Source organism: Guillardia theta (genome assembly GCF_000315625.1).
Source record: "Guillardia theta CCMP2712 unplaced genomic scaffold GUITHscaffold_73, whole genome shotgun sequence".
Taxonomy (NCBI): domain Eukaryota; class Cryptophyceae; order Pyrenomonadales; family Geminigeraceae; genus Guillardia; species Guillardia theta.
Window position 1 is genome coordinate 368,885 of NW_005434601.1, and position 25,129 is coordinate 394,013.

At 54.7% G+C, this 25,129-nt stretch overlaps 13 protein-coding genes across 13 annotated transcripts in view; 6 read left to right on the plus strand and 7 right to left on the minus strand.

The window, feature by feature from the left end:
* Positions 1-1,392, minus strand: part of GUITHDRAFT_158389 (hypothetical protein) — a gene marked incomplete at both ends in the record, with an annotated part of 2,454 nt that extends 1,062 nt beyond the window's left edge. The window contains 4 exons of the mRNA XM_005826667.1: positions 50-103; positions 221-529; positions 590-1,126; positions 1,267-1,392. Of these exons, the coding sequence (XP_005826724.1) occupies positions 50-103; positions 221-529; positions 590-1,126; positions 1,267-1,392 (1,026 nt within the window). The remainder of the gene's footprint in view (positions 1-49; positions 104-220; positions 530-589; positions 1,127-1,266) is intronic.
* Positions 1,393-1,641: 249 nt separating this feature from the next.
* Positions 1,642-2,430, plus strand: GUITHDRAFT_154359 (hypothetical protein). Its single transcript, XM_005826668.1, has 3 exons — positions 1,642-1,664; positions 2,178-2,310; positions 2,361-2,430. The coding sequence occupies exons 1-3, from the start codon at positions 1,647-1,649 to the stop codon at positions 2,381-2,383; spliced, it is 174 nt and encodes a 57-aa protein (XP_005826725.1). The 5' UTR covers positions 1,642-1,646; the 3' UTR covers positions 2,384-2,430.
* A 71-nt stretch (positions 2,431-2,501) lies between these two features.
* On the minus strand, positions 2,502-4,359 carry GUITHDRAFT_164877 (hypothetical protein; the record flags this gene model as incomplete). The annotated part of the gene is made up of 12 exons (XM_005826669.1): positions 4,333-4,359; positions 3,898-3,966; positions 3,750-3,831; positions 3,661-3,701; positions 3,511-3,603; positions 3,378-3,456; positions 3,256-3,330; positions 3,148-3,208; positions 2,858-3,094; positions 2,679-2,769; positions 2,587-2,631; positions 2,502-2,537 (listed from the first exon to the last, which is right to left on the minus strand). Exons 1-12 carry the CDS (start codon positions 4,348-4,350, stop codon positions 2,502-2,504), a joined length of 927 nt encoding a protein of 308 aa, XP_005826726.1. The 5' UTR covers positions 4,351-4,359.
* Positions 4,360-5,001: 642 nt separating this feature from the next.
* On the plus strand, positions 5,002-6,192 carry GUITHDRAFT_114243 (hypothetical protein; the record flags this gene model as incomplete). The annotated part of the gene is made up of 1 exon (XM_005826670.1): positions 5,002-6,192. One exon carries the CDS (start codon positions 5,002-5,004, stop codon positions 6,190-6,192), a length of 1,191 nt encoding a protein of 396 aa, XP_005826727.1.
* Positions 6,193-6,219: 27 nt separating this feature from the next.
* GUITHDRAFT_76179 (hypothetical protein) lies at positions 6,220-7,025 on the minus strand (the record flags this gene model as incomplete). Its single annotated transcript, XM_005826671.1, has 2 exons — positions 6,220-6,578; positions 6,620-7,025. 2 exons carry the CDS (start codon positions 7,023-7,025, stop codon positions 6,220-6,222), a joined length of 765 nt encoding a protein of 254 aa, XP_005826728.1.
* Positions 7,026-8,533: 1,508 nt separating this feature from the next.
* Positions 8,534-10,932, plus strand: GUITHDRAFT_143321 (hypothetical protein; the record flags this gene model as incomplete). Its single annotated transcript, XM_005826672.1, has 15 exons — positions 8,534-8,588; positions 8,673-8,767; positions 8,812-8,877; positions 8,923-9,010; positions 9,096-9,194; positions 9,349-9,380; positions 9,426-9,469; positions 9,519-9,582; positions 9,629-9,689; positions 9,752-9,806; positions 9,927-9,990; positions 10,162-10,255; positions 10,304-10,573; positions 10,650-10,726; positions 10,747-10,932. 15 exons carry the CDS (start codon positions 8,534-8,536, stop codon positions 10,930-10,932), a joined length of 1,350 nt encoding a protein of 449 aa, XP_005826729.1.
* A 1,154-nt stretch (positions 10,933-12,086) lies between these two features.
* GUITHDRAFT_114246 (hypothetical protein) lies at positions 12,087-16,291 on the plus strand (the record flags this gene model as incomplete). Its single annotated transcript, XM_005826673.1, has 14 exons — positions 12,087-12,140; positions 12,189-12,228; positions 12,279-12,550; positions 12,736-13,822; positions 13,977-14,100; positions 14,227-14,753; positions 15,000-15,120; positions 15,344-15,404; positions 15,451-15,643; positions 15,761-15,800; positions 15,845-15,943; positions 16,004-16,115; positions 16,158-16,208; positions 16,253-16,291. The coding sequence occupies 14 exons, from the start codon at positions 12,087-12,089 to the stop codon at positions 16,289-16,291; spliced, it is 2,820 nt and encodes a 939-aa protein (XP_005826730.1).
* An 82-nt stretch (positions 16,292-16,373) lies between these two features.
* On the minus strand, positions 16,374-17,257 carry GUITHDRAFT_114247 (hypothetical protein; the record flags this gene model as incomplete). Its single annotated transcript, XM_005826674.1, has 2 exons — positions 16,374-16,493; positions 16,553-17,257. 2 exons carry the CDS (start codon positions 17,255-17,257, stop codon positions 16,374-16,376), a joined length of 825 nt encoding a protein of 274 aa, XP_005826731.1.
* A 1,534-nt stretch (positions 17,258-18,791) lies between these two features.
* On the plus strand, positions 18,792-20,041 carry GUITHDRAFT_164879 (hypothetical protein). The gene is made up of 6 exons (XM_005826675.1): positions 18,792-18,920; positions 19,128-19,179; positions 19,238-19,338; positions 19,385-19,459; positions 19,534-19,617; positions 19,673-20,041. The coding sequence occupies exons 1-6, from the start codon at positions 18,804-18,806 to the stop codon at positions 20,021-20,023; spliced, it is 780 nt and encodes a 259-aa protein (XP_005826732.1). The 5' UTR covers positions 18,792-18,803; the 3' UTR covers positions 20,024-20,041.
* A 444-nt stretch (positions 20,042-20,485) lies between these two features.
* On the minus strand, positions 20,486-21,498 carry GUITHDRAFT_154362 (hypothetical protein). The gene is made up of 3 exons (XM_005826676.1): positions 21,477-21,498; positions 20,619-20,751; positions 20,486-20,566 (listed from the first exon to the last, which is right to left on the minus strand). Exons 1-3 carry the CDS (start codon positions 21,492-21,494, stop codon positions 20,544-20,546), a joined length of 174 nt encoding a protein of 57 aa, XP_005826733.1. The 5' UTR covers positions 21,495-21,498; the 3' UTR covers positions 20,486-20,543.
* Positions 21,499-21,888: 390 nt separating this feature from the next.
* Positions 21,889-22,356, plus strand: GUITHDRAFT_143324 (hypothetical protein; the record flags this gene model as incomplete). Its single annotated transcript, XM_005826677.1, has 1 exon — positions 21,889-22,356. One exon carries the CDS (start codon positions 21,889-21,891, stop codon positions 22,354-22,356), a length of 468 nt encoding a protein of 155 aa, XP_005826734.1.
* A 205-nt stretch (positions 22,357-22,561) lies between these two features.
* On the minus strand, positions 22,562-23,661 carry GUITHDRAFT_164880 (hypothetical protein; the record flags this gene model as incomplete). Its single annotated transcript, XM_005826678.1, has 4 exons — positions 22,562-22,718; positions 22,770-22,825; positions 22,882-23,297; positions 23,646-23,661. The coding sequence occupies 4 exons, from the start codon at positions 23,659-23,661 to the stop codon at positions 22,631-22,633; spliced, it is 576 nt and encodes a 191-aa protein (XP_005826735.1). The 3' UTR covers positions 22,562-22,630.
* A 967-nt stretch (positions 23,662-24,628) lies between these two features.
* Positions 24,629-25,129, minus strand: part of SEC15 — a gene marked incomplete at both ends in the record, with an annotated part of 5,171 nt that continues 4,670 nt past the window's right edge. The window contains 2 exons of the mRNA XM_005826693.1: positions 24,629-24,667; positions 24,930-25,016. Of these exons, the coding sequence (XP_005826750.1) occupies positions 24,629-24,667; positions 24,930-25,016 (126 nt within the window). The remainder of the gene's footprint in view (positions 24,668-24,929; positions 25,017-25,129) is intronic.

Sequence of the window (25,129 nt, forward strand, 5' to 3'; positions counted from 1 at the left end):
CGTACGAGGGAGGTGGAGGAGGAGGAGGAGGAGGATTGCGGACAAGGACCTGTGGCCTGCTGAGCTCGTGGAAGCCAGCCTTCGGGAGTCCATTAAGGAGAACCTGCAAGGCTGTGAGGAGACGCAGCGAGAAAGGAAGGGAATGAAGCATCGCTGGTCGGAACAAGGGGAAGAGAAAGCCGAGGAGGAGGACGGAGGCGGGGGAGAAGGAGTTAAGCACCTCTCGGTTTTTCTTGTACCGTTCGACATGTTGTTCCAATTCATCTATGCAATCAAATGCAGCAATTCCTGCAAAGAGAGTCGACGAGACGAGGAAGAGGAGCAGGAGGCGAGTCAGAAGGAGATCAGTCAGAGGGAGGCGGAGGAGAGAGGAAGGGTCACCAGCGAGCTGGGAGAGGGTGGGAGCGGAGATGAAGAAGTTCTGCAGGAGATTCTCAAAAGATTGAGCAAGCTGAGGATCCTGGCAGACGATCCATCCCAGTCGCCATCCTGTCATCGAGTAGTACTTGGAGAAGCTGTTGATGATCACCTGCTCCTCCTTCAGTTCCCCCTTCCCCCTGCGCCTCCTCCACCTTCTCCGCACGCTCACCGCGTCCTTCTTGAACTGCAGCGCCGAGTCGGCGCGGCCCTCCATGATGATGCCGTGGTAGATCTCGTCGGAGATGAGGCGGATGCCGTGAGTCGAGCAGCAGGAGCAGAGGTCCTGCATCTCCGACGAGCGCAAGATGGTCCCCGTGGGGTTGGAAGGAGAGGCGAGGATGAGCCCATGGATCTTCCCTCCCTTCATCGCTTCTTCCAGCATGGCGCGAGTTGGCTGCCAGTTCGTCTCCTCCCCCACTGGCAGCTCAACCACCTCAACTCCGAGAGCCTCTAAGATGTTGCGGTAGCACGGATACCCAGGAGAAGCCATTGCCACCCGATCGCCATGGTCGAAGGCGCCAGTGAAGGCAACGATGAAGGCTCCACTGCTACCTGTTGTGACCAGCACACTACCTGCATCAACCTCCACCCCGTAGCTTGTCTTATAGTGCCCTGCTATCTTCTCCCTCAGCTCCCGCACCCCTGCTGCCTCTGTGTAGCCCAGCTTCTCTTCCCCCTGCAATGCGGCGCTCGCAGCTTCCCTGACCTGTAGCTCTGTCAACAACAACATCCATCCTCGCCTCTATCCTGGCTGCTTCCAACTTTACCCTCAACCTCACCCCCTCCGCTCCTTTCCTCCACTTTGCCTTCCCTCCTTCTCCTCCTCTCCTCTCGTTGTCCTCTCACCTTCCTGGGTGCAGGGGAGGAGGGCTGGCCGACTTCAAGGTGGATGGTCTCCTTGGGGTCCTTCGCCAGCGCCTCTCGCATCACCTCCATCACCAGGAACGCGCGCGTCCGCCCTCGCTCCGACATGGCGGCCCCCCCGATACCGAGATTGAGGTGGGCCAGGAGGGGATGAGGGTATAAGAGTGAGGGGGATGATGCAGGGGAGGGCGGTATGAGGGGCTGTGGCAGCGGCACTGCTGGGGCGGGCCTGTGAGAGGGGGGAAGGGGGGGCAGGGAAGGGGGATGAGGGCGAAGGGGTATGAGGGAGATGATTTAATATGGCTCTTGGCGAAGGGTCAGGGTTTTTAAGAGGCGCCGTCGTCCCGCCCGCCGTCTAGACCATGCTGTTCTCCCGCCTCGTAAGTTCCTGCTCGCCTCCTCCTCCCGATTCCGCTGCGCCTCTTCCCCTGTCTCCCTGTCTCCCTGTCTCCCTCTCTTCTTTCTTTCTTGTATTCATCCTTGTATCCTGTTGTATTCTTCAATTGTGTGCCCCCATCCATTTTGTCCTCTCAAACGTTGCTGGATAGCTTCGTTGTTTCGTTTGAAAACTCGAGGTGCTTCTAGCGCTTTGCTCCGTCTGACTTAACGAGTATTATGATTCATGTTCTAAGATTTTTCACAAACGTTGTTTGTTTTGAAGATCGTGCATCCTGGTTCACTCGCCTGTAGTTGCTGTTGCCTTGCTTTGGGACAAAAAACGAAGCGATGAAACGATTTGTTCTTAATCGGATCGTATCTTCGTTTTCAGTGTTGTTTTCTAATTCTCTGGAAAATTCTGTTTTGTTCTGCATTACTTGTCTGAGCAATATCCTGTTCCCTTGATCGCATCCTGTGGTATCCAACGGTTGTGGAGGGCTCACATTGTGTGACAGGATTGCTCGTTCCCTGCCTACTTCTACACCCAGCCCATGGCTACTGGACCTGGCTTCTACGACAACTTGTGCCCCCAGTCCTGGCAGGATGGCTCCGCTGCCACCTTCACCCTCCAGGATCCCCACCAGCAGAGTAAGAGCTTGTTGATTTTTTGTGAGCTTTACCTGACCTGCTTTGTACAGCCTTCGATTGCCCGGGAAACTAAGCTATCCGTTTGTATATGTGATTACGTAAACGGTTTCGAAAAACTTCAATCGTGTCTGCGTTTCGGTTTTCTCCCCATCCCTCAACCCGATCTAGAAGATCTATTTTTATTCGTCATGTTACAAGGCTACAGCCGCTTGGAGGATTCTCCGCCACTGGCAAACACATCATGTCAAATCGAACATATGCTGCCTCAACGCTCACCTGAGCTGACGGAGAGCCGTGATCGCACAGCGAGCAAGGGCCATCCTACAAACAGCTGTTACTGGCAGCAGCTTACTTGTATCACAAATTACCGATGTGTGATGGGCCTCTCCAGTCAAGGCTTCCATGCTGTTCCCCACGTATGTGATCATCCCAAGATCATAGCGGACGGACCAAACCACACTGCTCAAAGACAAAGGAGATCAGCAAAGCGCAAGATGACGAGCAGCGGTGAGATCACGAAGAGATAGCAAAAAAAGCTCGAACATACCTGTCTCCGATAGAGTCGTAGTAGGATCTTGCTCCAGGAGGGAGGGAGCCCAAGTGAACTCCATATATTCTGTTGTCCCTCCCTGATTCCAACATGCTGGGCATGCCCGCGAAGACCGTGTTGTGAACATTCCTCTTGGACCTGTAGAAGGGACCATCCTGACCAGTCGGGCAGATTAGAACAGCATCTTCCAAGGCTGCCTTTGTCACCTGATATTCCACTGGTCGGATTTGCCACCTGCAACCCGCTAGTGTCACTGACACGACTGGAGCACCATTTGAAGCAAGCACCCGAAGATCTCGTTGATGACCGAGAGGGAGCCGAACCCGCCGAGGAAGACGATGTTGTTTCCTGACGCTCGGATTACATCGGTCCAAGTACATCAAGTTGCGGATCACCAGAGGATGCGTAACCTCGCAGGTCTGTCTTGGAGATCATGTGCAGGTCCGGATAATCGGTGAACGAAGGGAAGACTGCACCGACCTGTAAGAATCGTGCATCTCCAACATTGATCAGTCACCGATAGTATGTGCAGCTTCATCCCACGCTGCAGCTCTGATTGTAGCAGTTCGAAAATCTCCGAACGTTTTCACCATCACCTGGTTCAGGAGGAGTGTCAGTGCGGGTGACTCGAGGCTCACAATGCCGGCCACCTCGGGGTGATCTTTTCGTAAGACGCTCTTGAAGTTGGTGATGGAGTTCGAGTGCCCATAGAGCGAAGTCTCTGGACCAGTGTACAGGTAAATCTGTCGAACCTAGTCAATCCGTTGACAATGCGTGGCCCCATGGCAGCGGCGACTCACAACGTTCGGGTAGTACTGCGGATGCTCTGGCCGCAGCGGTTCTGGGGAGCAGGTGAGCACGAGGGGCAGCAAAACATGCGCTCACTCACCCCACTGAACTTTCTGCCCTCCAAACTGCTCGAGCGACGACACTCGAGCACCTCGTTGTTGCGCAAGAAGCACATCCCCACGCTGACAAGCATGATCGTGAGACGAGTTGCCTCACCAGTTCACAAAGTGCAGGGGATGAAAGTAAACCTGGAAGATCAGGGACGGCATCCTCTCTACGAGGAGAAGGGGACATAGTACGAGGGCGGCGAATACAGCCTGCAAGTCGTTGAATCAAGATCCGATTTCTCAATTCCACTACTCTCATCTCAACATCTCAACGCCGTACATGCAAGTTCAAATATCTCACACTTGAACATCAAGACAAGACGACTGATCAAAAGGGAAGCATCGAAACAAAACAGCACCCAAACCCTCAGACACGTAGAAACATTTTCTCGATGAGGGCAAAGAGCTCCAGCGAAGAAGACCAACAAGGCTGTGGTCTAATACCGATCTTGACATCATCACTCCACTCCCATCCACTCTGATCTTCAACATAATACATACGCCTCCATGAAAGCTCATCGTCCCTCTCGTTTCCCTCCTGCTCCTGCTCCTGCTCCTGCTCCTCCTCTCACTCACCGCTGCTCGCAACCCCATGGCGACCCTTGGCCCTTTTCTTCAATGGTTCCTTATTTTACCGGTTCCTTGTATTAGAGATTCCCTCCTGCGGTTCTTTGTTTCAACGGTTCCTTGTATTCTCCTGAAAAAATCTTGTCCGAACATGAACGAGCAGCCGCAAGTCAGAGGATCAGGGGCTGCGAAGTAGACGGAGACGGAGACGGAGACGCAGAGGGAGAGGGGGAGGGAGGGAGGGAGGGAGGGAGGGAGGGAGGGAGGGAGGGAGGGAAGGAGGGAGGGAGTGAGTGAGGGAGGGAGTGAGGGAGGGAGGGGGGAGAGAGAAGGAGGAAAGGAGGGAGAGGGAGAGACGAGAGGAGAGGCAGGGGGAGGAGAATGGGGGGGGGGGAGGAGGAGAGAGGCGACGCATCCTTACGGCTGCTCTACAGACCTGGATCTTCGGCTCAAGGACTATCGATGAACTGGCCCTGACTGCACGATTTGGAAGCCTTGGACTAGAGGAAGGGAGGAGGTGGAGGAAAAGACTAGAGGAAGAGACTTGAGAGCATCTTCAAGGAGAAAGGGTTGATGTCTGCTGCTCTTGCTAGTAGAGCATCTGGCCTGTTCCTCGGCCTTAAGCTAGGCAGGCGGCCACATGCTCTGTTGCTGCTCCTGGTGCGTTCAATGGGCGCAATGAACGATTGTTTTGCGGGTGGAAGGCAGACGAGGAGCGTGATGAGGTTGCGAGGAGGATCGGCCGATGGGACCTGGAGGGAGCGCGGCACGGCGTTGGATGATGTCAGAGCGTACAGATCTTCTGTATTGGGAGAAACGTTCTTCCTTCTGACGTCAAAGGATGCAGACAAGTGGTACGGGTGTCCTCACTGCCAGTTCATCAACGAGCACACGTCTGTTCTCAAGCAGCACATTCTCAACCATACAAGCAAACCTGCTGGTAACTGCTCTGCGCTACCTGAAGCTGCCTGGAAGATGCGAGCAGTGCTGGCTGCAAGTCAGGGCGAGGTGCTGGAGTACGTCATCCAACAGCGAGCGGCAGGTCAGGATGCCAACGGCTCGCTCTGGGTTCCTTTCAGCGGTCAGCAGCAGGAGGCGAGGATGCGTCGGCAGCGAGAGGAGGTAGGGAGTCAGGGAGGAGAGGAGACGAAGAGTGCGGAGAAGATGCGGAGAATATCTGAAGGGGAAGGCTGGGTCCCTCTTGTGGTGAAGGTGTACAACCAAAGCAGCAAAGAAATGCTCTGCTTGAACCTGCTCAGGAAGACGGAGACAACGATCCAGGAGATCAAGGAGGAGGTGAGGCTCAGCACCGGCATCCCAAGTGAGCTCCAACGAGCCGTATGTCGAGGAAGGTTCCTCAGGAACGGCAGCACCTTGCAGGAGTTGGCAGTGAGCAAGGAGGGTGGCCCTTGCTTGTACATCATTCCTGAGGTGGCAGAGGATGCAGGCGGGGACGAGTCGGGGGGTAGGGAGGCGAAGAACGAAAGCTTGCTGGTGAAGGAGGACTTGGGCAGGGCCTCTCCTGGGTCACTGCAGTCGAACTTAATGATTGCGAGGATGATTCAGCGAATGAGAAATTACCTGACGGGGGAGAACATCTCGTCGTCCCCAGTTGATCTCGTCCGCATGAATGAGTCGGCAGTGATCGAAGTGGGAGGGAGGCGACTCAACGTCACCTTCACCACCATCACTCCGACTAACTCGTCGATGTTCGACCGCGTGCTCGAGTTCAGAATGCCTGCCTTGGACCCGATTCTGCAATCAGACGGGCAGCTAGCTGAGGATGTGAGGGCGGACGGGACAGGCTGGGGAGGGTTTGGGGGAGGAAAGGAAGAGGGAGGTCAAGACAACGACATTTATGGAACCTAGTCAGGCAAGAGAGTTCATATGCTCGAATCAGCCCGGAGAACCTCTGGAACAACAACTGATACATCGAGGATCAGATGAGGAGAGCGCAGAGGAAGAGGTCCAGACCTGGCTCGGTGTCGGACAAGCTCTCAAGAGACCTCTCAACGCTCCTCCTGTGCTGCAGTGAGGGAGAGGGAGATCGCACGAGGAGAAAGACCGGAAGAGGAGAGGGATCGACGCGAAGATCGCGAGCCCGCCGAGGGTGATGAGGATCCTTCTGTCGACCGCATCCTGTGCCGCGTGCGTGAGCCTCGAGCAGCACGATTGAGAGGAGGAGACCTTAAGGCTCTCCAACGAGGACAGCGTCATTCCTGCCTGCACCGTAAGGAAGGTGATGGGGGCGAGGCCTGCGGGAAGCGTCAGAAGCGCCATGGCAGCAAGGATCAACCGATGGTTGCCGACGCCACATGGGGAACGAGGGGGAGGCGAATCAAGGGAGCAGCAAGGTTGATGAAGAAGTTAGGGGTGATGGGAAAGATGCGGATGACTGTGAGGTAGTAAAACAGCCTCCGCCTGTGATGCCGCACTGCCTCGTCCAACCTCACCAGCTGCTCCAGCAGGAGCCAGCGTACCACAGGGCCTCCGAAGGTCTGGAAGAAGACGTAGCACAAGGCTGTGCCGATGCTCGTGCAGGCCATGCAGACGATGAAGCCGACGGGGACGCCGAAGAGCGCTCCTCCGAGAAGGTTGAAGAGAGGAGAGCCTGGGAGAGCGAGGACCATCTTGATGAGGTAGGCCATAGCAAACCCGATGAGGATGGCCCAGTAGTGCTTCGTCTTGTACTCCCCCAGCATGCCGTACATCTCCTGCACCTCCGAGAGCGACTCGGGGACTTTGAGGCGGGCTCGATCCTTGGCGTCCATGACGGGGAGGACGAAGAAGGAGATGACTATCCAGCAGGCTGTGGAGAGGATGACGAGGACGAGCACCTGCGACCTCCAACTTCAGCCCCCGCCGTCAGCACGGCGGACCCTCACCTGCCTCCCGCAACCATGCCGGATGATCATGGCAATGGTACCACTGACACGAGACATCATCCCGCGGCGAGAAGAAGACATGGAGTTGGGAAGGAACTGAGACCTCTCGTCCTCCTCGTCGCATTCCATACCGTTCTCATGAGCTTCTCCTATCTGAACCAGCCGATCCGTCGCTTCTCCTATCGACAGCCTCGACATCTCTACATCGCCCCTTCCCTCGCTGGCATGAGCGGGCGACGGCTTCCTGTTGACGGCAGTGTTGTTCCCCCCCTCGTCAGCCTTGCTTCGCTCTCTCGCATCCTCGTGCATCTTCTTTGGACCACAAACAACTTACCCATCAACCTCAACCTTCCTCGACTGACTTGAGCTCTCGCTTCCTTCAACCACACTCACTCTCTCGTCTACTTGGGAGGTCGCTCTACGCCATGCTTCCATGAGCCACTTGTATTCCTGCATCAGATGTCATCGCATCGACCCGCTACTCTTCTCCTGTCTGCACAATCCGTAGGCGAAGAATCTTCTCCTCTTATCTCTTAGCTGATACTTGAGATGTCTAAATTCTATGGCTATGATATTGACAGCAGGAACTGTCTTGTCTGCATTGATCATGACCTCGCCCTGATCATCAGGTTGAACTCATCTAATTGAGTTTTCCTTTCGGTATCTTGCTTCCTTATCATATCTTCATCTATCGTCCTGCCTTGCCACCATACAATCCTCAAACAACTCATGAGTAAACGCTCACAATACTACAGAAATGAAAGCGATTCCCGCTCAATTCCAATAGGAATCCAACTATTTTTCGTTTATTCGATACCATGCCTCATTCTTCTCTGCTCCTATCTCGGACTCATATCTCTCCCTGTCCCCCTGTTGCTTCCCCGTTGTTCTCTGTGGCAGTCTGCCCGCCTGCCTTGCCTCTCATCAAGATCGATCACTTTACTTGTGTTGGCATTTCGCTTCTCTCTGAATATCATCCTCTTCCTCTCCCTCTTTCTTCCTCTTCCTTCTCGCTCCCCTTCCAGCTCTCTCCTCTCCTCTCCTCTCCTCTCCTCCCCCATTTTCCCCGTCTCATGTTTCCCGCTATTTGTTTGAAGAAAAAAGAAAAAAAGACTTTGAAACTTTTGAAACTTTGAAACTTTGAAACTTTGGAGTGGGTAAAACTTCAGACGTAATACTTGCAAGTTGCGAAATATCATGTCCATGCTCCAGCACAGCCATGCAGCGCAGGGAGCCTTTGCTGCTGAAGCGCGACAAGCTTCATGCAGAGCTTCTTGATCCCCAGAGCTTCAACTTTCCGCTCACTCGCTCTGCTCCTCCTGTTCATGGCATCTTCTTTCCTGCTCCTGCCCCTCCTGCTCGTCTCCCTCCCGTTGCTTCGTTTTTCTCCTTCTGTTGCTCCTCTCGCTTCGTCTCGCCTTCTCCTGCTCAGCTTGCAGCTCTTCACCTGACGACGCTGAGCAGGTCTCAAGGTCTCGACTATGCTGTCAGAGGAGGCGTCGGACCACGATGCTGATTCCAGCTTCCTGGACATGAGGGCGGTAACCAAAGCACTCCAGGTGATGGCAGAGGGCAGCAGCAGGGAGCTGAGAGACTCGAGCAGGAGAGCGAGTGGCGATCAGCGATGGAGAGTGTGACGCCTCAAGTCAAAGATCAGTTCTTGTGGGAGGTAAGGGGAAGAGATGGAGAACGGGAGCCGACGAAAGTCCCGCAGGAACTGGAGGCGATTAGAACAAAAGCAGGAGATGTACTGAGCGGAGTATATGTGCTCCCTTCCTTGGGCTCGCTCTTCGGTATCTCATGTCAATGTTTGCCCATGAAACATCTCACGTTTCTGTCCTCTAAGAATGGCACGGCGTCATCTTCCTTCGCTCTGGTCTGTTCCAGGTCCAGTAGCAAAGCAAGACCCGCGAGGGCTGACGGGGCACGTGCAGCATGCGGCCTTCAAGTTCTCCATCAAGATACCCAGCAGCTACCCCAACGCAGGTGCCGATGCTCTGCTGCTTCTCCCGCAGCTCATGGGATGTGGCCAGCGCCGAAGCTAAACTTCATCTCGAACATTCCTTTCCATCCCTTCATCAATCCGAGAACAGGCAGACAGTCTGCGCTGCTGGGAGGAGAAGACTAACAGGACTCGCAGGGCTTGTTGACTTCCACTATCTGCTGATGACGGTGAGTGGGAGGAGCGTCGAGGAGGCTCGCGTGACATCGGCGAAGGAGTCGAACCCGCTGGGCGAGTGGAACTCAAAGGAGCATCGACTGTGAGCTTTTTGTCGCAAGTTCTGCTCCCTCCTGAGGCAGGGCTTGCAGGCACAGTCTGCTCGTAGCCCTCAAGAGCTTGTTCTATCCGAATTTCAACGATGGGAGGATCAAGGTCCAGCTCTTGCTCGTCCTCCTCCCCACCTGACGCTTTCTTCCAGGAGCTCCATGGCGACCCCCAAGTGAACCCGTTCCAACTGTTCAATCCCAACTTCCAGGGTGGTGAGGCTCTGCTCATCTCTCCTGAAACTTGTCTGCGCAGCCAGACGACTGATCGTGGTCAGGCGGGGAGCGCGCGGGAGTCCTGAAGAGCTCCGTGCAGAATGAGAGAGCGATCAGGTGACGAGGAGAGGGAAAGAGCAGTTGAAGAGGAAGGGAAGGAAGGGGAGACAGGGGGCACATGACGTTAGTGATAGAGGAGGAGAGTTGGGACGTTGGATACTTACGTGCATTACTCAGCATCTTGACGAAGAATCTGATGTGGTGGAGGAAGAACGGAAAGGCTTTCCCTCTCCCCTCTCAGGTTTGCGTGACATTGGGAGCAGGCGAGCGAGTCAGGGAGATAGAAAGAGCAAGGGGGGTCAACCTCTTCAAACTGTCGACGGAGATGATCGCGGTTCCTCCCTCCCTCCCTCCCTCCCTCCCTCCCTCCCTCCCTCCCTCCCTCCCTCCCGGTGAGGTAACGACAGCACAGATGATCAGGCTGGATGACCGCCCTCTGTCCAACGAGGTCGAGGGTCTGCTGGTGCAGCTCCAGGACGAGTCGCTCAACTTCCGGCATCACGTCGGTCTGTGGAGCTGCCGCTCGAGCCTGTCGCCCCTGACTTCACGTGCAGAGATGTGTGTGGGAGAGAGCCAGGACTGCCTCAAGTACAACCTGGGAAGCTTCTTCCTCCGTATCCTCCTCCTCTCTTCTCTCCTCCCCTCTCACTCCCCTCCTCTCGCAGGCTTGCGGAACGATGTGCTCGAAGTGAACTCGTCGCAAGCTCAGCATCTCTTGGCCGGTGACGACGCAGCTGCGGTTGATCCAGATGGCGACACGAGCTATGGTAGCGTGCGGAAGGGGAAGCGAGGAAGAGGAGGGGGCAAGGAGGACAAGAGTGGAAGTGAGGAGTAGGAGGAGGAGGAGGAGGAGGAGGAGGAGGAGGAGGAGAGGAGTACTTGTCATCACAAGCAGAACAGGTGCCAGCATCAGCAGTCACGTCGCGGCACTTCTGAGCCTGGCGGGGATAACGGCAAGTGTGGTAGAGGAGCGAGAAGTGCGTGACAACTGCTGCAGGTTGGAAGAGGAGAGGAAGACAAGCAGGAAGAGGGACAGGGGGAGGCGCAGTACGAGGGGGAAGGGAAGGGAAGGGAGGAGGAGTGGATGAGAGACGAGGAAAAGGCAGAAGAGAGGAGGGAAGAGGAGGAAAACGAGACTAGGGGTGAGGAGGCTGGAGGGAAAGATAGCCAAGACAAAGAATGACCAAGTTAACAGTTAAGCATTTCTCTCTCCTTCCCTCCTAGTTCGATTTTTCCTTCTCCTCCCTCTTTGATAATTATCTTGGAGGAAACTCAAACGTCCAGGAACATCTTTATTTATTACAGTTGGAAACAACTTTGAATTGAGTGCACTACGCAGCCTGCTCCTCTCCTCTTGACTGTACATCCTCTCGTTTCCTGTCCTGTCCTGTCCTGTCCTGTCCTGTCCTCTCTTCTCCTCTCCTTTCTTCTCCTCTCCTCTCCTCTCCTCTCCTCTTCTTGTTGATGTTGCGATTCTTTTTGTTGGGGCTCTGACCCGGGGAATTCGTCGGGAGTGTGGGGGGTTACCATCAACAAAGTGGGTAGGGGTACAATTGATGTTCAGTAAAGTACCAGTAAAGGTGGGTGATTTTTGGTATAAAGTGAGGGTAGTGTTGCTGTTGGTTGCTTTCACACTGGGTAGGGGTAGTTCATGATTGATTCTTCCTAGGTAGGGTGTTTTGACAAACCGAAACAATGTAGGGGATGATGAGGGAAGGGGAGGAGGAAGAGGAGGAAGAGGAGGGAGGGGGAGGAGGAAGGAGGAGGGGGAGGAGGAGAGGGGAAGAGGAGGAGGGAGAAGATGATATCAGAAGTACCAGCAAAGAGAGGGTGAAGACAGTATCAGATTTCCAACTGATTTGCAAAGTTTGGGAAAGGATATGGATAGGAGTGGGAGAAGTATCAAATGAAAGTTAGGTGTGATAGGCAACCAAGTGAAGGGCTCAACACCAGCAGATGTGCCATGTATGAAACATCACAGAGGAGCAGGAGAATGCTTCATGGAATGTCAGAGAAGGAGAAGTCTGCTTTTTGACAGAACGAGCTTGAACAGATTAGATCCAGGAACTCCTCTATTACTGCAGAGATAGAGGGACCCAAAAGCTAATACAAGACTGAGAAGAAGCATCTGCAGAAGGGAAGAGAGCCTCTGTGAGATAGACAAAGAGCTGTAGACGCGTGTCGGCGGCTCACCTGGTGGTCTGAAGTGAACGGCAGCAATGCAAACGGACATGAGCTGGACGATTCAACGTGCCTCGAGCCCTTGAAGCTCCCCAGTGACCGTCGGAGTTTGTTTGTGTATCGACCAGCTTGCATTCAGATCCTTGTGAGGACGCAATGGCGAAGGAGGAAGAGAGCAATGGGGGCTCGCAACGCAAGCCTGGAACTTATGTGAGCTGAGGGGAAACGGTGGCTGGTCGTTGCTGATGCAGGGAGCAGGAGCTGCAGAAGCAGAAGAGTATGGCTCTCCTGCAGCAAGGTGAGCGAGGAGGAAGAGCTGCCGTCTCGTCCGATGACAAGTCGAGGCAGGAGGGAACACTCTTGCCAAGAGGCTGTCGATCGCAGCAGGGGTGAGGTACAAGGAGAGCCTTGACATGGACCAGGTCTCGAAGCTCTTCCGCAAATCAAAGGCGCACGAGTTCTGGATCTACATCGTCTTCCTCACCGTCTTCAGCGCTAGCTCGCTGCAGCAGCGACCCGTGGAGGAGACGTACGACCTCATCCACCAGGTGTACGACGGGACTGTCACTGGCTCCTCCTACATCTCGACTACTTACTTCAAGAACATCGGCGGTCAGTGGGTGGGAGCGAGAGGGAGGAGAGCGAGAGCAGGAGGAGGAGCAATGGGAAGGGAGTGGAGAGACGGAGGAGGATGGCAGAGGGCATGGGGGAGGAGAGGAGGGAGAGGAAAGGGGAGGGCAGGAGGGAGGCCACGGGGGAGAACATGGAGGAGAGGAGGAAGGAGAGGAGGAGTGACTCCTGGCAGCGGGCTGACGGGAAGGACGCAGACATCGGATCGATTGATGACTTCTGGGCATGGATGACGGAGGTTCCCCCGCAGTTCCTGTTCCAGTACAACTGGTACAACGGGAGCTCGTTCGAGCCGGATTTCCAGGGGGTGAAGTGGCGGGTCCTGCAGAACAACCTGATTGTCCAGCCTCCTCGCCTCCGCCAGATTCGCATCGAGCCCAAGAAGTGCGAGGTGCCGAGGAGGATGTCGAGTCAGGAGTACGGGGGAGTGATCAGCCAGGGGAGCTACAACGGGACCAACCTGTACATGACCGACGGCATCTCAACCTGCTATCCCAGGATGCCGAGCGCCACGATCAGTAAGGAGACCATCCAGGGGCTGAAGATTGACAACGGGACCATCTCGGTGGTTCCCCTCCCGTACAAGAGCGCCAAGGAGCTCAACTCAAAGTCCTTCACGTCGAGAGGGAGCACGACACCGATCACGTACGAGGGGGGAGGATACGTGCAGGACTTCCCGCTCAACATCTCCAACGACGAGTTCAAGAGCATGTTGGCCGCGCTCAAGGCCATGAGGTGGACAGACAGGCAGACGCGCGCTGTCGTCTTCGACTGGGTCATTTACAACCAGGAGCTCAACACGTTCCTCTCCGTCCGGCTCGTCTTCGAGTTCCAGCCTCACGGCTTCGTGGTGGGCTACCAGAGCCTCCGGGCGATGAGGATGGGGTACGTTAGGGCCAACGACGTGTTCCTGCTGATAATGGATGCGGTTGTGTACGGCATCGTCTTCTTCTCCATCTTCAACTCCTGCTACAAGGTGTATCTGCTCAGCTGGGACTTCTTTGGGTACTTCTGGAATGTGGTCGACCTTATGAACTACCTCTTCTTCCTTGTGTCCCTCTACTACAAGGTGATCTTCTTTCTTGAGACGCAGACGTTTGTCTCCACCCCGGTCAGCAGTGCTGTGGAGTATGTCGACTTCGACTACGTCGGCAGCATCTACAACCTCATCGCCTCCTGGAACGGTTTTAACGCGCTCTTCACCTGGATGAAGATATTCTCCTTCCTCAAGTTCCTCAGCTCTGCTGCCGAGCAGCTCATAGGTGAACATGCGTGGAGGAGGAGGAGGAGAAGCAGATGATGATGACGACGACGATGGAGATGAAGAGGAAGAGGAAGAGATAATGATGATAGTGTTGTTGATGTTGTTGTTGTTGATGATGATGATGATGATGATGATGATTATGCTTCTGGCAGAAACAATCGCTAAGGCAGGGGCAAATCTTTCTATCTTCGCGGGCCTCTTGTTTGTTGTCCTCTGGGCCTACGCGCAAACGATGTATGTCTCCTTCGGTGCCTACATTTCAGACTACAAGGCCCTGTAAGCTCTTCTATGCTTTCTCTCTTCCTGCTTCTGCTCCTCCTGCTTCCTGCTCCTGCCCCTTCTCCTCCCCCTTCTTTTTGTCTTTTTCCTCGTCCTCGTCTTCTCCAGCTCACCTCCTCCCAGCTACAGCGCGTGCGTCAACACGTTCAAGGCTCTGCTGGGAGGGTTCGACATCGACCAGCTGAACGCCAGCAACGCGTACCTGGGCCCGCTGATCTACATCACCTTCCTCTTCGTTGCCTTCTTTGTGATGCTCAACATGTTCCTTGCCATCATCGCCAAGACCTACGATGACGTCAGCAACCAAGAGACCGTCGACCCCATGGCCTTCGAGTTCCGCGAGGGCATCCTCTTCTCCCTCCGCGTTCCCCTCCGCCTCCTCGGCTTTTCCTCCATCCTCGACCGTCACTTCCGCAAGGACAAGGACCAGGTCTCGGGCTTCTCCTCCCTCAAGCAGGACGACGACAGGCAGTCTTCCGTCATCGCCTCCTCCCTCATCGCAGGAGGCAAGACCAAGAGCCAGGGCTCCCTCTCCAGCGATCCTCCAGCTCAGAAGCTCAACGGCAAGTCGCCCTCTGAGGTCATCTTCAAGGACGTCAGCAAGGACGAGAACCCGCCGCTCCAGTCCCTCGGCAGCAACCGAAGAGCAAGTAGCCAGTCGCACATCCTCCACTTTCTTCCCCCCTCCTCCCTCCCCCCTCCCCCGTCCTGCCTCCTGCCTCCTGCCTCCTGCCTCCTGCCTCCTGCCTCCTGCCTCCTGCCTCCTGCCTCCTGCCTCCTCCCCCCTTCCTTCTCCTTCCTCCCTCTCCCCTCCCCCCTCCTTCCCTTCTCCCTCCTCCCTCTCCTGCTGCCACCCTTTTTCCTCGTCATTCTCTCCCTTCTCACAGTGCTGTCAGACTACAACAACGACGGAGCCTCTGCAGCTGTGGATTCCAAGGGCAGGCAGGCGACAAAAGTCACCATGTTGGTGCCCGACGAGGTTCTGCTGGGACTCCTTTCGTCTGTGAGGGACTTGAGGTACTTCACTTGATCCTCCTGCTGTCCCCTCCCTCCTCTCCCTCCCTCCTCTTCCCTCCCTTCCTTCTCTCTATCCATCCCTTCTCTTTCTCCCCTGCCCTCCCCTCCCCTCTCTTCTCCTCTTCTGTCCTGTCCTGTCCTGTCCTGTCCTCCTCTCCCCTCAACTCCTCTCCTCCTGGTCTCTCTCCCTCGTCCCTCCTTCGCTTTCTCTCACCTTCCTCAGCAACAACGTGAGGGAGCTCGGCGGTCGCTTGGACGACCTCAGCAAGTTCGGAGCAGAGGCCGTGAGTCTCGTCTACTCACCCTCGGCAGGGCTGATCGCTACAGCAGGCAAGGCAGCTGGAGAATGAGCTGGAGGAGACTAGGAGGGGACATGCTTTGAGGGAGGAGGAGGAGGAGGAGGAGCCGAGAGAAAGAGCCCCGAGAAACTACCACAGTCATTCTCTTCCTCTTGCTCACAGAGAGCCGTACCATCCCCTCCAGCAGAGCCCCATCAGAGCTGAGATGTCCTGGAATCCTCCAGGTGCTGTGATCCCTTCCCGCCTTGCTTCCTCTCTCTTCTCCCCTCTTTTCCTCTCCTCTCCTCTCCTCTCCTCTCCTCTCCTCCCCCGCCTGCTGAGCTGTTCACGGCTGCCGTCAGATCACTTCAGGACTTCCAAGTGGCCCGAAGACGATCGCAGGTCTCGCTTCCTCCTCTCTCCTCGCGCCTCCTCAACCTGCCCAGGAGCCTCCGCAGCCCCATGGTCGACTGGTCCGGCATGTCGCCAACCTCGAGGATGCTGGCAGCCACGGCCGACATGATCTCAGCGGTGGCGGTTCAGAGGTGAGGAGCAGCTGGGCAGGGAGAGTCTCTGCACCTTCAGATCCCCCTGACTCATCGAAGGGACACCAGTCTGCGGGGCGACGCGAGGATGGCAACCCCAGACCTCGGGACCCGCAGCTACACGAGGAGGAAGCCGGCGAAGGGAGGATGGGAGAACTCGCCGGTGGAGCAGGTGGAGATCGAACAAGGAGGTAGTGAAGTGACTGCTGAGCAGGAGGGAGTCAAGAAGCTCCGGTTTCATGCCGCACACGAGGAGGAGGAGGAGGTAGCCGTAATGTGATGACGTGTTGATATCTGATGCGATCTCAGGACGACTCGACCCCGAGGCTTCCGGCATATGTAAAGTAGGAGAGGAGGAGGGAGAGGAGGAGGGAGGCGAGGAGGGAGCAGACGATGTTTCACTCACTTCATTCTCCTCTCATCATCCCCATCACCTCACGAGCTCGATCACGCTATCCACACTCTCTACAATCACATCCGCGTTCCCCCTCAGATCCTCCTCCGTCCCCACGCCGGACAGCACCCCGATGCTTCCTGCCACCCCCGCTGTCTTGCCATCCGCAGATCAGCGTTGGTGTCTCCTACGATGATCGTCTCCTCCGGCCTCACACCGAGTTTCTTGCAGAAGTTCCACGCGTTGTCCGGCGCTGGCTTGGGCACGTTGAACGAGTCATCCCCGCAGATGGAATGATGCACCATGCTAGAAATCCCCAGGCTCCGCAGGTTCAGCTCCGTCGGCCTCCTCGCGTCCGACGTGCACACCCCAGTCATGATGCCCATCCTGTGCAGCGTTTGGAACAAGGTCTTGGTGCACCTGCTGATGGGGGACACCTCTCCCTCCTCGCACTCAGCCCAGCACTCCCTCACCGCCTCCCTTGCGTCTCCTTCCTTCATCCCTCCTTGCTCTGTCAGACAAGCTTCCACCGCCTTTCTGATCAAGGGCTGCGCCGCCCACGCCATGAGCGACTTCTCTCCGCGTACCTTCCTCAACTCCATGTCGTACCCAAGGGTGTCTGCGAGAGGAGTTCGCAGCTGCTCTCCGCACTTGCTCACGAAACGAGAGATCAGATCGTCTGCCCACTTGCTCCAAGTTGCGTCGAAGGAGATGAGGGTCCCATCCTTGTCAAAGATGACGAGCTTCACTTTCTGTGTCTGAGAGGGAGCAACCATGGTTTCAACCATCGGGCTCATCGCGCTGTAGGAGGCTCGGCTGATCGAGCTTGCATTCTGCAGCAGAGGAGGTCTGAGGGAAGGGACGACAAGTCCCTTTGAGTGAGCGATAGCTCCTGTAGCGATGCTCTTGATGAGAGACATGTTTCAAGCTTCGAAGCGCGGGTTTCGTTTGATGACAAAAAGGTTCCTACAAGTCTTCCTCGTTGACGCCTCGTCTTCCAAGTGTAAGAGTTCTGTTCGTCTGCCTGTCTTCCTCCTCTCTGTGTGTCTTGACCCGTGTCTCTGAACTTGTTCTGCTCGTCGTGCTCTCCCCTGAGACTCTCTCGCTCTTCTACAACTTGGGTTTGCACTTTCGGAGAGACAAACAGGCGTACCCACTGTACCCTTTCTCATCACCCACCCCAATGGTCATGGACCACCAATTGCTAAAAATCACCCCTACTCTTTACTATTTACACCCACCACTTCCTCGGACCATAAAACCTTCTTCTAAATAGAACCCTACATTAGATCACCCTACCCCCTCAAAAGGGCCAGGTACCAGCTACGCCTTCATACCCCACCCAATCACTGCAATTGCACCCCAAACCACACCATTCTGGTACCCTACCCTTCAGTTCATCACCCCCCTTCCTCCATACCTACCATACTATTTTTCAGAATTTTGTACTAAACGTACCCCTATGAAAGTACCCTACCTCTACTATTTCTAAGTACTCACACTCAAGTACCCCTGTCTCCCCCTGGCCCCCCATTTAGCCGCCCACCAATCATGATTTATACACCCCCACCCCATTGTACAAAACAAAGTACCCTTACCATATTTTTTTTGTTTAGAAAGGGGGGTATTGAGGATACCCCCACCCATCCCATCAGATGAGTGAGAAACCACCCCCTTAGAAACCAGTTTTATACCTTTATGAGGCTCTCTCACCACCCGTCCTCCTGTTCTTCGTGTGTGACTACGCCTCACACCGGGTGACCGTCGGGCCCGATCACTCAGTACGGGAGTGACTAACTTACAGTTAGTAAGTTCCGACAGCGGCGGTGGCAATCGGCACACTGAGTGACCGTAGCCGCACAGCCAGTGACAGTTGACCGTCCGACCGTCTTACGCCGTACCGGCGGTGACTCGGACGGTGCAGGCCGGGCTCCGAAGAGGCGGCCGCACTGCACACTGACGCGGCCCGGCGAGCGCCCGCGGCCGCGCCGCGGCTCTCGACTCGGTCCGGGGCCGACGCCGGACACAGGCTGTGACCCGACGGTCCGAGCGAGTCCGAGATCGTACGCCGGGGGGTGCCGCAGTGACTGCCGGGTGCGGCAGTGATCGGACCGTGACCGACCCGGTCACGGTGACGGTGAGTCACTGTGCCACAGCCTGACCGTCGGACTCACAGCCTAGTCCGAGGAGGCTGACGGTGAGGGCCGCCCGGCGGCCGGCGGGCCGCTCGGAGTTACTTTGGCATGGTCACCAAGTCTCCTGCAGGCGGGCTGACTCAGTGAGTAACTCAAACTTGTACTCCGTCGGTTATGAGCCGCAGGCCGCTTCACCGGCCCCGCGGCTGTCACTAACGCCGTACGGTCGGAGGCCGGGCCGGGCCCGGGCGCCGGGCCCGGGCCAGCCTGTTTCGGTTGGATTTTGTAACGGTCAGGCGCGAATCGTCGCCTGCCCCTTGGCGCGTCCGCCATGTCCTCCTTTTCCTCACGCGCCGTCAACACAGCCGGCGCAGCAGGCGCTCTCGTCGTCCTTCTCGCTCTGGCAGCATGGCAGGGATCCTCCTCCTCCTCCTCTGCGGCTTCGAAGGTTGGTTTCCTCTGATACTCTGGACCCAGCATGTTGAGGGCTGTGCTATGCTGTTCATTGCGGACTGTATGGAATGAGTCATGAAATAAGGAGACTAGAGTGTTGTACCGTCCTCTCTCTGTCTGTGATGACCTGATGATGCTGATATGTCATGGTCTCTGATCCTTGACGTCCGTCGGTCATCTTTGTTCTGAGACTTGCTGGCAGTTGGCCGCTAACAGGCAGCAGACCACCGAGCTCTCGTTCCTGCAAACCTCTGGTGGGTGGCAGCAAGGAGAAGAGGGCGCTACCTTGCTGCATGACTAACACTGCGACAGCTTTCGTGGACCAGATTTACATGTACGCCGGACTTGCCGTGGACAACAAGCACGAGACCGGATTTATCGCCAAGGAGATCAGAAAGCACAATTATCAGACTGTGAGCTCACAGCGACTTCTTGCCTCTTGTCCTCAAGTTGTCACAGATGGTTCGCCTCTTCACTTCCCTGGATGATGCCACCTTCCGGGCTGTCTTGTGGGATCAGGCTGTTCACTGCCTGGTGAGCCTTGACCCTCCTCCGCCTCGCCTTCCACCTTCTTGTTGACTCCGGGTAATGTTAACCTGATCCGGCAGGTTTGGCCGCCTTTTGTTCGCTACCCTGGTATCAGTGAGACCGCCAAGACTGATCTCCGTGCTTACACTGCTGCTGGAAACAACGTAAGCACGCACATGGTGACCTCGCCCTCTGGTCCTCACAGAGTCGTGCTTGCAGGTGGTCTTCTTGGGCAACTACGTTGCTGTGCAGTTCATGAACGATGTCTATGGATTCCAGTTGACCGATGACTATCAGAACGGTCCTTACTACCGTAACGACCGCAACGTCCGCAACACTCCCTTCCAGTACCTCCCGTCTCGCGTGGAGCAGGCTTCAATAGAGACTTATGCTGTCAAGTCAAGATCTCTCCCTCCTGGCGGCAAGTCCATGCTCGACACTCTGGGGGCTACTGTTGCGTTCGTCATCCGCTATGACTTGGGTACCGTCTGTTACATTGGATACAACTACAACACTCCGTTCCATGCAGACCAATGGACCAGAGTTCTCCACTGTGCCATTGACATGTAATAAAGTGAGTTTGGGGAGACTAAGAGAAACATCAGTCAGCAAGCTCTTCACACCCTTTGCAAGCGTAATGTTTGCCATGATGTTCAATTTTGTCATGCCTTCCAACAAAGCGACGAAAATGACTATCTCCACAAAATATTTGTCTACAAGTTCCTTCTTTATTGTTTGTGTACAAACAGCTTTTTGTATTTCAATATTGCAATGTCCAGCTCAAGAAACAGTAGTCATGTCACTTTCCAATCCTCGCCCGCGATTTTTTATGGATATCTCTCAGAGTGGAGCATGAACTCAACCCTGCACTTAAATCGGAAAGTGGAAAGTGCGTGAATTACTTCGTGCAGTTGTATTCACCTCAGTGTAGAGAGAAGCAGACTATGTTGTTGATGTCCAGTACCTCGAGATAGGACGCGACTAAAAGACAGGTCGGATGCGGACGTGCAAGAGTGGGATCAATTGTCGAATACTTCTCAGTCATTTCATTAAGCCAACATAGCTTCTTGCTCGATCCTCTAGAACTAATTTAGTTGCCCGGGCAGTCAAAGGCTGTACAAAGCAGGTCAGGTAAAGCTCACAACCAACATCAACAAGCTCTTACTCTGCTGGTGGGGATCCTGGAGGGTGAAGGTGGCAGCGGAGCCATCCTGCCAGGACTGGGGGCACAAGTTGTCGTAGAAGCCAGGTCCAGTAGCCATGGGCTGAGTGTAGAAGTAGGCAGGGAAGGAGCAATCCTGATGCAAATTGTCAGGCAGTGATACTTGTGAAATTTTGTTTTCAGGAACATGCACCAACACCGTTACTCACAACCAGATGACAAAGTGTAAGTATTTGACCTTACTCTCAGAGATTATCAATTGGATACAGACAAAAAAATCGGAACTACGAGTTGTTTGAATCTATTTCGCAGTCAACAGAAACAAACTACCCTGCAAGAAAGGAGTCGAACACCTCGTGTTCAGACAATTCTGATGCCTCAAGGGAATACAGAACCAAGAAGTATTGCAAACAGGGGATCAAGAACATGGGGATCAAGAAAATTGTCTCAGAGACAATGGATATGGTCATCAATTTAGAACAACTGAATATTGTAGAGTGGCAAAAAGGTCAAACATTGAGAGAACTTTCATAACAAACTAGTTCGATAACGCCTTTTCACAACGACCATGGTTGCGACGAAGAGATATCACAACAATAAGAGAAGTACAAAAGAAGTAATATGGTCATACGAAGTTAATACGGGAAGAAATACAACAGTGAGAGGGAAGCATCCGCACAGAGGGGGCCAGGTGTAAGACAAGCGCGAATCGACCAGATAAGAAATCAGAAGCCAACGTTGGAGTGGAGGGAAGAAGAGGGCACAAACGCTAGAGAATGAAGGGGACAATGATGAGGAGAGATTCTGCATAGCAGGAGAGGCCGGAAGGCCACGGAAACGGGCGGCATGAGCGATACTCACAAGCTTGGAGAAGAGCATTGCGGCAACGATGACCCTTGGTGAGACCGAGAGAGAGATAAAGTAGGGTACAGGGGTGGTTGTCTGGTCAAACTGGGGGGTGGGAATGGAAAAGGGAGGGGGTCCAGATTTTTTCTTTCCGAAGAGCCGTCTGTCGGTGAGGTAGGGTCATGGTGTCTGAGGGTAGGGTGATAAAAGATAAAATGAGGGGTACTCAGCTTATGAAATCCACCACCCCTCCCGTCAAACGACCCCTGACCCTTCAGCAGAATCGGAGCCCGCATCCCCGATCACATGAACTTTGAACCTGAACTTTACATAGAACTATTGCCGGGCTATTTACTCGACGCCTTCCTGAACTTTTGGACAGTCGCATTATGAACTTCTCAAGGGCCAGGCAACGGCAGCGACCGACATGGCGGCGGCTCCCTGGAGGTCCTCCTACCACATGCCCAACGGGCCCATCGCCATGTCCATGGACGCGCATGATCCCTGGGCCAACCTTGTGAGGGGCAACCGCCGGCTCTCGTGCGATGTCAGGGTCTCTGCCCTCGGCCATGCTCGCAACCTCAGGCTTATTGAGGCAAAGAAGAAGACGAGTCGAGTTCCAAAGGAGTCGCGCGCACAGAACTTTGAGTTCAACAGGGGGCCTGTGCTGGACATGTTGCCCTCAGGGAGCTCTGCCAATGCTCCTCCTTTCCTCCTGGGGGGAAGGTTGGGCGGGTCAGGAACCCCCGGGGCCTCTACAAAGGGCATAAAATCGACAGCAGGGTGGAGCAGCGCATGCGCACCGGACGAAGTGGCACCCAAGGTGATCGAGAGGCTGAGGGTTAAGTCGAGCATGCCGTCCTCAGCTGTTGGCGGTGCGTTCGAGAGAGTATGAGGTCGTGCTGGCAAGTTGGCCACTCGCGCGCCCGTGTAAAGTAGTTGTGATGTACATGATGTATTGCGGAATAAAGGCTCCAAATGAATGGCGTAAGGTTTGTGGAATATTGGTTAATGAATCTCTTGTGCAAGTAGAATGATTCACGTCACCTGTGACAACACTGCGTGACATCGAAAGAGACGATTTCATGACATTTTTGTTTCTGAGCGATTTAATTTCAAACAGAGCAAAAGTATCCATACAAATACTTCTGAGGAGAAGGAGATACTGCTTATCGGCAGGAGGGGTTCAACTCAGGGTCGCACCAGGCGTACTGCACCTTGCCGGCAACTCCGTCCATGTTGGGAGGGAACGCGGGTCTGGCACATGAGTCAGCGAGCACAACTGATCAGGAAAGGCAAAGCGCTCACCCCATGGGGCCGGTGGATCCGATCATGTCGTGAGCAGCCTGATGCCAGATAGCGTTCTGCTCGCGTTGTCAGAAGCTTCCATCCACACCACAACAACAGCAGCTTCACTCACCGCCTTGAAGTAGTCGAGGTCTCTGGCGCAGTCTGCAGGATCAGCGCAGAACTGGGAAGCAGGATCCAGTTCAAGGGACTGGAGCCTGGCCTGTTTCAACGCTGGTCTCCTGCGGTGAATGGCCTTGATGTGCTTGGACTTGTAGGCGGAAGATCCGAGGAAGGGAAGCTGTGGGTTGATGTTCAGCCTGGAAGCCACGAACTTGGTGGGTAGAGAGTCCCCCCGAGCAACGAGCACAGCGTTGATCAGCGCATCAGTGCCATCGTCCTTGTCGACCTGAGAAAGAGAAACTCTGCGAGAAGAAGCGATGACCACAACCCCCACGACAAGAAGAGCTGCGCCCACGGCGAGCAAGACAGACTTCTTCTGATTCTTATTGCTGGACACCTCAGGTGCTCCTCCAAAGAAGGTACCGTCTGTCATCAGAATCAGCAACCCAGCCCAAGGATTATCGCTTTTTGTGTGAGGTGCACAAGACTCAAGACATTCATTAATGACCTTGTCTCTTGCAATGCGCAGAATGATAATATATGTTCGATGCAGCGTCAGATCATCGAGACGAAGGCGATCAAACATTAAGAACCATGGAAAACGAAACAATACTATGTACACAGGCAAGTACACCGCCAAACATATTACTGCATCAAATAATCTTGAAGTAATTGTGAAGAAAATGCAAATGATCATGCAATCATGGACTAGAATGAACATCTCATGTGCAAGGCATTTCACATCGTACACGAAAATTGAACCGATCAACTGACCGGCTACCCAACACATTTTTCTATCTTCATGTATACACCACGAAAAAGAAAATCACAACACGGAAATTCACGTTCGATGTTTTGAATCTTAACAACTTTCATTCATTCTCGTTGTGTGATGAGATAACAACCAAAAAACATACGAATCGACAATTCAGCATTGATGAAAACTCAGCATTGATGAATGTTTGCGCGGGCAAACATGACCAAGATACAGTATGCCAAGATGAAAATAAGAATAAACAAAAACAGACAAAATTCAGGGATAGTTCAAGATTATCAGGTTCATATAAAACGGCGCTCATAGAAGATTCAAGCAGATGAATGACGAGGTCATGGGCAAGGAGGTGATGGTGGTTCATGCATTCAACACGTGTTTGATGATGAACGAGTCATGTGGATGAATCAAATAAGTCGCTTCTTCATCATCGTTCATCTCCTCCTCCTCCCCCCCTCATGAGGAATCATGTTGCAAACTCACATGCGGTCATTTCGGTGCCTTCCTTCTTCAATTCTCCCAGCAGGTGCTCCAAATCAGCACAGAATTTGAGTATTTTCACCAAAATATCCATTATACTGTGATTTTCCTCTTTGAATTTGGTGGGTTTTATGAACTTTATTTGAAATTTCCATGGAGTATGACCCTCACGGAAAGATGTCTCTTCGATGAAGGAACACAGGATATATCTCATAGCCCCCGCCGCACTGGAGGCATCAGGATACGGCCCCGGGCCGGGGCCCGGCCCCGGCGGGCCCGGGCCAACTTGGCAACGTTCAACCGTGAAACGGTTGATCGCTGACTGAACTCCCGGCACCGACTCGGAGGCTCAGCGGCCCGGCAGGACTGAACGGGCCGCAGTGGCACCGAAGTTGAAGAGTCCGTCAGAGTACGGCAAGTGAAGATCACCGGCGTGCCACTGCCAGGGTGATGGGCCAAACTTGGCAGTTGGGTTTAGGCCTTCACCGTGAGGGCATCGGGTGGTTCAAACTAGATCCCGCATCTTCTTCATGACCAGGTCCACCTGCTCCAGCACGTCAGCGGCAGGAAGGAGGCGAGAGCCGATGCCTCCTTGCGACGAGTCGAGCTCGTACTCTGCGAGAAGAAGATGCCTTGCCCTGGATCTCTCGACTGGAAGCAGCAGCGTCACTGGGGGGAGCACAGGAAGGTGCCTCTTGCCTTCTCGAGGATGGCGAGCAGGAGACGGAGGTCGATGTTGGGGTACGTCTGTCCTCGCTCCACCTGCCCCACTGCTGAGCTCGAGCTAGGGCTGGGGGTAACGGTACCTCGTCGAGGATGGGGAGGATGCTGGGGGCCACGAGGAGGTTGACGAGCTGCCGCAGGGGAGCGAAGCAATCCTTGAGGCCAGAGACCTGCTCCATGGTGACGCGGGTGGTGGTTGTGGAGGAGGAGGAGGAGGAGGAGGAGGAGGAGGAGGAGGAGGAGGAGGAGGAGGAGGTGTTGGTGGTGGTGGTGGTGGAGCAAC